This window comes from Gloeophyllum trabeum, assembly GCF_000344685.1.
Source record: "Gloeophyllum trabeum ATCC 11539 unplaced genomic scaffold GLOTRscaffold_00011, whole genome shotgun sequence".
Taxonomy (NCBI): Eukaryota; Fungi; Basidiomycota; class Agaricomycetes; order Gloeophyllales; family Gloeophyllaceae; genus Gloeophyllum; species Gloeophyllum trabeum.
The window spans coordinates 1358212-1366940 of NW_006920420.1; the positions used below are offsets into that span (position 1 = coordinate 1358212).

At 49.9% G+C, this 8729-nt stretch overlaps 2 protein-coding genes across 2 annotated transcripts; one reads left to right on the forward strand and one right to left on the reverse strand.

Moving 5' to 3' along the window:
* Positions 1-77: 77 nt before the first annotated feature.
* GLOTRDRAFT_131585 (glycoside hydrolase) lies at positions 78-2777 on the reverse strand (the record flags this gene model as incomplete). The annotated part of the gene is made up of 19 exons (XM_007870387.1): positions 78-177; positions 205-318; positions 379-511; positions 564-682; positions 734-773; positions 826-902; positions 956-1020; positions 1076-1131; positions 1189-1265; positions 1318-1330; positions 1382-1433; positions 1481-1548; positions 2037-2057; positions 2112-2147; positions 2204-2353; positions 2401-2418; positions 2468-2511; positions 2563-2593; positions 2645-2777. The coding sequence occupies 19 exons, from the start codon at positions 2775-2777 to the stop codon at positions 78-80; spliced, it is 1347 nt and encodes a 448-aa protein (XP_007868578.1).
* A 4753-nt stretch (positions 2778-7530) lies between these two features.
* GLOTRDRAFT_79443 (DUF1242-domain-containing protein) lies at positions 7531-8298 on the forward strand. The gene is made up of 4 exons (XM_007870388.1): positions 7531-7648; positions 7703-7812; positions 7862-7896; positions 7948-8298. Exons 1-4 carry the CDS (start codon positions 7646-7648, stop codon positions 8013-8015), a joined length of 216 nt encoding a protein of 71 aa, XP_007868579.1. The 5' UTR covers positions 7531-7645; the 3' UTR covers positions 8016-8298.
* The last annotated feature ends 431 nt before the right edge of the window (positions 8299-8729 follow it).

Below are 8729 nucleotides of genomic sequence, written 5' to 3' on the forward strand. Positions count from 1 at the left end.
TTTGTGAAATGAATGGAATGATAATATGCGTGAAAGACGAGACGATACAATGCGGGCTATGCGACAATGGCATAATGCTACAGGCGATAGACACTAGTCGGCGCGGGTCTTCGAGAATCAGGAGGAAGCGTGACGTCGACTTCGCCTCCGTACCTATCCAGTTGCTGATCATCTGGACTGGGAGTGAATAAGCCCTTCACTCACGTTTCCCTGCGCTGATGAACAGCACCAGAACTTGGCATAGCTCCAATGTGAAGAGCAACAGCGTCGCGAGCCGGAACGGTCGCGGAGAAAGTACCGTCATCAGCCACGGTATATCTATTAGTAGATTCATTGTTTACATAGCTTGAAGAAGAATGCTTCATAAACAACGCTTACACAGGATTCTCGCACTTCCCAGGAGCAGACGTGCCGTGGATAACGTCGCAGTAGGTTCCGGCCGGTAAGGACGTTGAGAACTTCATGGTCCACGATGAGTCCCCATTGTTGATGGCGACGAATCCTTTGGAGCCTGCAATGCAATCATCAGCGGTAACGGAAGTAGACGACAACACCGTACACACCTCGACCAAAGGCAATCTGTTGACTGCCCGACGACGCCCAGTTCCCAAGCGCTTCCTTGCCAACGACGTTCCGGAACCAGACCATCCCGGTGAAGGCGGTCCAACGATGTTGGCAAAGCCTGAAATATACCGTGAACCGCAGTATGGGGATGGGTACTGTGTAGACTAACCATCCATTCGCTCCGCCACTCGCCGAGCACGTCCCTGCACCTACGCGAGCCGTTCAATTTGGGTGAGCGCGCTGAGAGACAGTTATACATACCGCCATTGGGCCCTCCAGCATCCTGGTCGGAGAAGTCGTAGCTTGACAGCAGCGATGGCGTCCCGTAGGGATGAGCGCTGTAACATATATGGGCCCGGAATTTCGATACCGGAGGAGAAAGCTTACTCACAGGGAGAATATAGTCGCCAAAATGTAAGTGTTTGATGATGCTTTGTAATTCAGACCTCCCCCATTCTAGAGATTTTTCAGTCATCTGATAAATCAATGCCGCGGCCTGCTCGGAGCTCACCCGCTCGGTGTCATGATTGGCGACGAAGACGTTGGCGACAGAGCCATCGACCCAACCTAGACAAGCGTTAAAAGGATACTCGTAAGTCCGGATGACGCCCAATGTAAACTTACCCTTATCATTCAAGTTCTGCAGATTCGAGATCCCGGACTTGGAGAATGCATCCTTCACCATGTATGTATACCGGAACCTGGTATGATTCTAGCCCCGACTCACGTCCAGTAGGGAAATGAGGTCCTTACTCTTGGACGTCACCTTACCAACCTACGTTAGCTGATGCGACTCAACGACTCGGTCATAACTTACCGATCCCTGTGTACTCCGTTGGCTGTATAGGTTCTCCCTCCCCATAGATCACCTATAGAAGATTGACGAACGGTCCCTATGAATACTGAGCTCACTTACCTCTTGAGTAATATAGGGCTTGCCGGCGAAACGCCGCGTGATATCCGCGAGATCAGTGGCAGCAATATCTGGTTGGGAGAGAAGGGTGAGAACGTTCATGTAAGGCGCACTCGGTCTCAACAGTGAATTAGCATATTGATAAGAACACGAACGTTTAGCAGCATCCAGCCTCATGCCGTCGACGCCCAGTGATAACAGGTCATTACCGTAGGCCGCCAGCCGAGAGCGTACGTACTCGGTATCGGTAGCCAAGCTACATTTCGAGCCACATGCTTTTCCATCAGTAGCGCCCAGATAACGACATTATACACTTACTCTGCCAAGTTGTCGAGTTCGCAGGTTTGCACTTCCTTCCGGTTGTTGTAGTCTCTGATATCGTCGCCAGGTTCAAGACCGCAATGGTGGAAATCCTTCGCCTGGTATTAGATAGCGTCGGAAAGCAAGTGAAGACATGAACTTGCTTGGTTCTGGTAGATTCCGGGATAGTTGTAGTGAGTAAATGCTATGATTAGGCTCTCAATACGGTGTCCTCTGGGTCGCGCGCATAACGACGTACAACTTCCTCCAGAGCCCTTGCCTGGGATTAGTAGGTCAGCGTCGCGCCTCCCCCAAGCCGCAAACAGAAACATACCAGAGTCCATAGCACTCATATGATTGAACAGGGTATCTATTTGAGATACGTTGTCCGATATATAGAATACGCGCTATAGAAGAAACGCAAACCTGCAATTACTTTCACTCCAGCGGCATGACATTTCGTCACCATGTTGGCAAATTGCTGACGATTGCCACGTTTCGAGGTCAGAGTGTAAGAGACGGGTTGGTAGTCTGTCCACCACTGGTCGCCTTCAACGTGCTCTTGAGGTGGACTCGCTGCACATGGTCAGGAAGAGGTGACATCTGTGCATCAAGACGCGCACTTTGGACATATGCATATCCTAGCATAACTGTTTAGCGACAAACTCAAAATACATACTTCTTACGCACCAGCAGGACCCAAGAATGCCTGGCATTCGTCGCCGATGCTGTCCCTGCACGACGCATTGGATCTGAGGGACGTCTCGGAAGCGTAACAAACTTACCATGTCCACTCAAACATCTGTGCGATTACTCCTGTTCGAAGTTCAGCCGCATATATGCGCATATACAATCCGGCTGCAGTACCTTTTGTCTCTGTGACGTCTTGAGCTGGTTTACGAGTAGCAGTGGTGGAATGCGGGAACGAAATCTGGCTCGCGCCAGCAGCTACGACAACACCACAAAGTACGAACACCATCACCGCGTGCCAGACGTTCATCTTTTTCTTGGGTATCGCAGTTTTCCCGTCTTCTGCTTGTTTCTCGATTTTTGGAGTGTCGACCGCCGGCGGTATGCTTGAGGAATCCAGAGTGGAAAGAACGTCGGCGCGCGGGCCAGACAGCTAGTTGCAAAGTGGGTGTAGCGTGCGCGGGTAGTGGAGAGAGGGAGAAAGGCTTGTGCAACTTACTTTCTGAATCACATTGTGGATTCGGCGGGCTTTCAAAATCCCTTCACCTGCTCCTCGAAAGTGTATAGGAAGATCGCATACGGTAATCGACTATCCCAATTTGGAACTGTCGAACCAGGGTTCACGCTCGGATGGGCAGAAACGATTGGCAGCGAAAGTAGGTGGTACACTACCTGCCTATGGGTTTCTTCGAGTGTGCAAATGTCTCCGGTCCAAGGCAGGAGGGAGACATAGGTATGTGCCAGAAATGAGCAGACAGTAGTCAGTGCTTTCCGGTCGGAAGAATGGGTGACATCCAATACCACTGACTGAGACGGATAGAGCATCTCCAGAGCCGGTCAGTGCCTACATATGCGGGGTACATGGTCACACCCTCCCCTAGGCCTGTGTCCGTCTAAAGACCGCCCAGCCATCACGACGGATGTGCCACTGGGGGCTTAGAGGTATGTCAGGACATTCCTTTCACTGTCGAGACGTTCTCAGAGCAAGCCTTAAGGTACATCCTCCTTCCATCTCGCCGACTAGCATCCTCCATTCGGACTTCAGAATCCCGAGAGTTACATGGCCGATGCATTATCCCTGGCGGCGCTCTCTGATTTGCATTGTACGACAAAGGGGGAGTGGAGCTCACTGCTGTTTTGTCTCATGTATGCATCCACAACGGTCATGACATCCCTGAACTTTGCGCTCCTGGCTGACCAAAGAACACGGTTGCTAGCGACAGACGTACCCTATGGCTGTGTGTCAATAGTCAGCGGCCACTGATAAGGGGTAGTCCACGTACCATTCATCCAGCCAGGTTGCTAGAAGATGGAGAATAATCAGCGTCCTGATGCTCAGAAGACAATGGTATGTAAGGATAGCTACCCATGTGTACTACACCAATTTGTATATATGTGTTGTCAACGTTGCGATAAATGCAGATCATTGGAATAGATAACCATAATCACGGTACCCATACTTGCTCAACCTGCGCTGCCAGCTTCCTGACTCGGACGTGCCGCGGAAAACGGAGTGGCCCAGAGTTTAACGATGCGATAATCCCGGTGGCCGTCAGGCCAGGCGTGCGCATGGTGTCTACCTCTTGGTATCTGCATACTGGTCACCGAACGCCCAAGAAAGCAAGAAACCCTGCAACATGAACACCGTACTCGAGCACTGTACCAGGGTTAGACTGCTAGTATTTACAGCCGCTTGCAGATCGATAGACCATCAATTCAGAAAACCACGTATAGTCGGAGTGGGTCGGAGTGGGTGCCAGGGACGTCGGAAGAAGGTAGAGAAGTCCAGATGGTCTGATTTCTGTCTCTCGGGGACTTGAAAATGCTTGTCCGACGTGGTCCGACTGTAAATGATTTTCAAAAAGTGGGCCCATCGATCTGCAAATGGCTGTAATGCTCAAGGGGCCAACGGCCAGAACACTGGGTACATCACCCATATTGAGCATGCACAAAACTTTGAAAATAACCGGTCAAAGGTCAAACTTTTTTCATGATTGTCCATTGCACAGTCAGTGAAATGAATTAGAATAATACTACTTTTGAGTGCACAAAAATCTGATTGTGACACAGGATATGATCTTTGTTCAGCACTGTTCATTGAACTTTCATTTGTTTTGCAAGGCAACACTATGAACAAAATTTGATCTTTGTCCGGTTCCTTTCACACTTTCTCAATGGCTCAATATGGGTATTGTACCCAGTGGAAAACGCGCGACGGCAACCCCCTAAAGTGAACAGGACCCCGAAAGCATCACATAAGAGAGAGGACCACCTTGATAAGGCAATTTGTGGCGGCTCCTCTTCTGCCTGGGTTTATGTTTTGTGTGGTTGATTGTCGGGAATCAACAAGCCTCTGTCATCCATGTACACATAGGTAATAGCTTATAACTACTTATATATATCTTTGATCCCTAAGATCACATTGTTCAGTGCTGTAAGATGCCAAACACTTCTCAGTCGATGATATTTCTGCACTGACTCAGACATATAGGAACATCTCTCTACTTCCTGATGCATAAGACTGGTTATAAACAGTGCTTATAATATAGTAGTTCTCTTGACAGAGCTGTTGGTGGGCGCATATTTGCCAAAGGTCCGTTGTGACCATGACCGCAGGGCTTGATGGATACATATTTCTTCAAATTTGCTGATGTATAGAAAGCACAAGATACTTTGACAGGCTACAGACTCCACATGATACAATATACAACTGCAAATTCAAGACTACCAGCAATCCTTGCACCATTCAACGAGGACTGTTAGAATGAGGTCTTGCATTGCCGGTTTTCAGACACACTGCGTTGTTTGTCCGAATCAGGCAAATGGTCTACAGCTCGCGTCCTCAGATTTTGCTTGATGCATTTATCAAAGGTATAGCGTATGTCCTACCACTTCAAAAAGTATGTAGACCTGTGCTAGAATGCTACTCAACGGTACAGAAGAAGATTCAGATTTCAATATAGCTCTGGGAAGTCGCAAATAGAAAGTGCACGCAAACCGTGCAAGAAAGTGAAAATCGGGACCCCGTAAACTTGGAAAGGGACAACGACAATAGGGTTGACGTCGGCGGTAATACCCGCGTTGGCCCCTTGGTAATGCTCGTTGTTGGAGTTCGTCGGCAACACTCGGAGTCTGAAACTAGGCTTCGGGCACAACCGGACAGCCACAATTTTTTCAGCGACACACGGGCGATCACCGGTCGACCCTCCATGAAGACGCCTATGTTCTTTTGTCACGTTTTGTGCGACTAGTCTGTCTTTGGTCAGTTCAGACGTTTGACATTGTACTCCGGGTCATCAGGACTTCCATGTAATAGAAGCCCCGGTGAAGACGGCTCATTCTTAGGGTCATACTAGAGTCTGAGTGCACCGCGCTCCTAGGCCTCAACTTGGGGTCCCCACTGAGCTTTACTCACGGTTGCCGACCCTACACGCATGATTTGCCGCACAGTGAATTGGTTTCCTGAATTTACCATTATCCGCCCGGCCAAAGGAGTTCGTCCAAGCGTGAAGCCTCTGGTTTCCTACTAGTCATTCATTACTGGCCTACTAATTATAGCCGCGTCTACTGTTCCTTGTCTACGGGCACCACGACATTCCGCTCAGGAACCTCTCACGACGGACTACTCGCCCGACGAATGTATGCTCATACAGGGGGACGAGGGCTAGACATACCCCTCGCGGATCTGTGGGCGCCTTCGAGCGTCCACCATTCCTCGAGGAGGTTCGTTCTGCGTGCTTGCGCTAAGCTAAGCCAACACAAATCAGTACTTTCGCGAAGCCCCATCCCCCGAGTGGTCGCAGCTATTCAAACCATGGGTTGTGATCCCATTCATCCCTGACAGTCTTCTCTGGTTTGCATGTCAACGCGGAGAACCGAAGTCATTAGACTTTCGTTTCTCTTCTCCATGAGGCTACTGGTGGCGTCGACGTACCTGAACCTCGCTCTGATTGACTGACTCCAGGACAGGATCCTACGTACCGACATCTGCTATTCAGGTGTGGCAATAGCGGCCACTGACCCGTGACGGTGAACAGGCATTTCTTTCACCCCGTATAGCTTGGATGGGAATGGTACTACAGGCTATATAAGGGGCTCCGCAAACAACCTACCAGACCAAATCGCAAACTTGTGCCCTCTCTCCAGTGAGTTTCCTAGCGATAGAAAATACTGAAAGACGGTCCTAATACTGGCATTAGTATCGGTTAGCTGAGTATATTCTCGGAGAAGTCATCTTCGACCGCTACCACAGAAATCCAGGTATTCTTCATATATTCATGTCGGATGTCAGTAAGATCGATCTCACCATCCATCATCTCTCTTCTAGACATTATGAAGTTCCTGTCGGTCCTTGCGGTGGCCTTGGTTCCCGTTGCATTTGCCAGCCCTCCGCCGGAATACTATTACGCTGCACCTTACACTTCTCCGGCAGGTACTGGATGCCCCAGTGCCAACCTGATCGCCGGAAGTGTTATCAACGGCGACTACACTGTGTCCCGAAACTCGCCGTGCACTGCGGTGCAAGGTGCACAGTCGTTCATAATACAGTTGCCTGCGGCTTCTTGCAATGTGTATTTCTACAACGAGGGCGATCATTCCTGCCCAGAGTACGACTTTGTGGCGGAGTGGGAGTACAGCACTACCCCCAAGTATCCGGCCTGCATCGCTGCACCTGCCGTGACCTTTAATGCTTACAGAATCGAGTGTTAATTAGGGGAAGGTCCTCCTGCTGGGAAGGTGCTTTGCAAACGGGCTTGTGTATTCTCTCAATTTGTACCATCGCTTCTGTCTTTATGTGCTCGGGCTTTGAATTTAGGATCGCCGTTTCAACACGGTCCCAATTTTACTATTGCTTGCTTCTATCTCCAATGAGCTACGAGATGACGGTAATATTATTTAGGGCGAATGTTGTTCGGATATAAGTGTGCCTCATGAAATGAGCCGCGACTGTAATAAATTGTGGCAGTGAGGTTGGACTCAGAAGTGTGTGACACAAATGGTATTTGTTTCTCACGCCCCGTGTCAAGCGCAATGCCTGCCTGGTACGCGCTCTCGGTCTCTTCACTTCGACCATCAGCTCGCATTACCCTAAATCATCCCGTAGCCTTTCCTCGCCGACTGCAGAGACTGAAGTTAGGTCGATACCCACGACGCTAGCCTAACGGGACGGCTCAGAACATGGTGAGCCGTGCTGGGCTGTCTCCCTTACCCAAGCTTATGGAAGTCCAACTCTAGTCTGCCTTATTCAACTTTCAATCTCTTCTGCTCGTCATTCTGTTGATGATATGCACATGCACCTACATTCGCGCTGTTGCTCCGCGTTTGATTGATAGGAACAAGGAAGGGTAAGAAGGTGTTGCTGAGACCGTGACGCGTGCTGAAGGATTATGATAGATTCCTCGGGCTTTTATGGATGTCGGCGCGAATTGGTGCGTAATCTTTGTCAGTCTCGATGCGTGACAACTGATTTGCTGTGCTAGGGGAGCGTCTATCGCCTTATGTTGCACTCGCGTGCATAGCAATGGCAGTTACAATAACCATTCAATAACTTGGATTTACAATTGGAACCGGAGGCATCTCACGAGCACGTTGCGTATACCCGGCTAGACTGTCTATCATCATGCCCGACAAATATGCGCAGGCCCCACCTCGTCGTACATCGCGTTCTGAGAGGCTGCCGCTGGGACGTACAGATAAGTTGATAGGTCGAGCTGGAAAAGGACATTCCTGCGTGCGTTCTTCTAACTATATATCAACTCTATCGCGGCGTTATGGGAATCCGGAGTTGTCCCGAGCGTCGGAGCAGGACGTTGGAGGATATGCTCATGCCGATCATATATATATGACATAGGGAAGCGAAGGCTTCGGGTCATGATTAACGGTGCGATCCGTTCTACATCACTGGACAATTACCTAGGCGTCTGTATGTCATCGTTGAGAGATGTGGGTCTCATCTCCCATGTAACAGAGCGTTCCGTGATCATAGGCAACCCGCGCCTAAGATGCGCTGTCATATATCGGTGTAATTGAGAAGACAGGAATCGCCTCGTGCCCTTGGGGGTACATTTGGGCGAGAGGTGAGTCCCCTCTTCTGTCCTCTGCCACGAAAAGCGTCTGCGGAACGGGGCCCTCCTCGTTTGGTCTAAGTAATGCTGGATATAAGTTCCTCATGGGTCTACTGGAGACCTGGCGACACTACTTGGTATAGCCCATGCCCTCGCAAAGAAGCTGTCCATCTCCCCCGCGATATCTTGATGTTCGG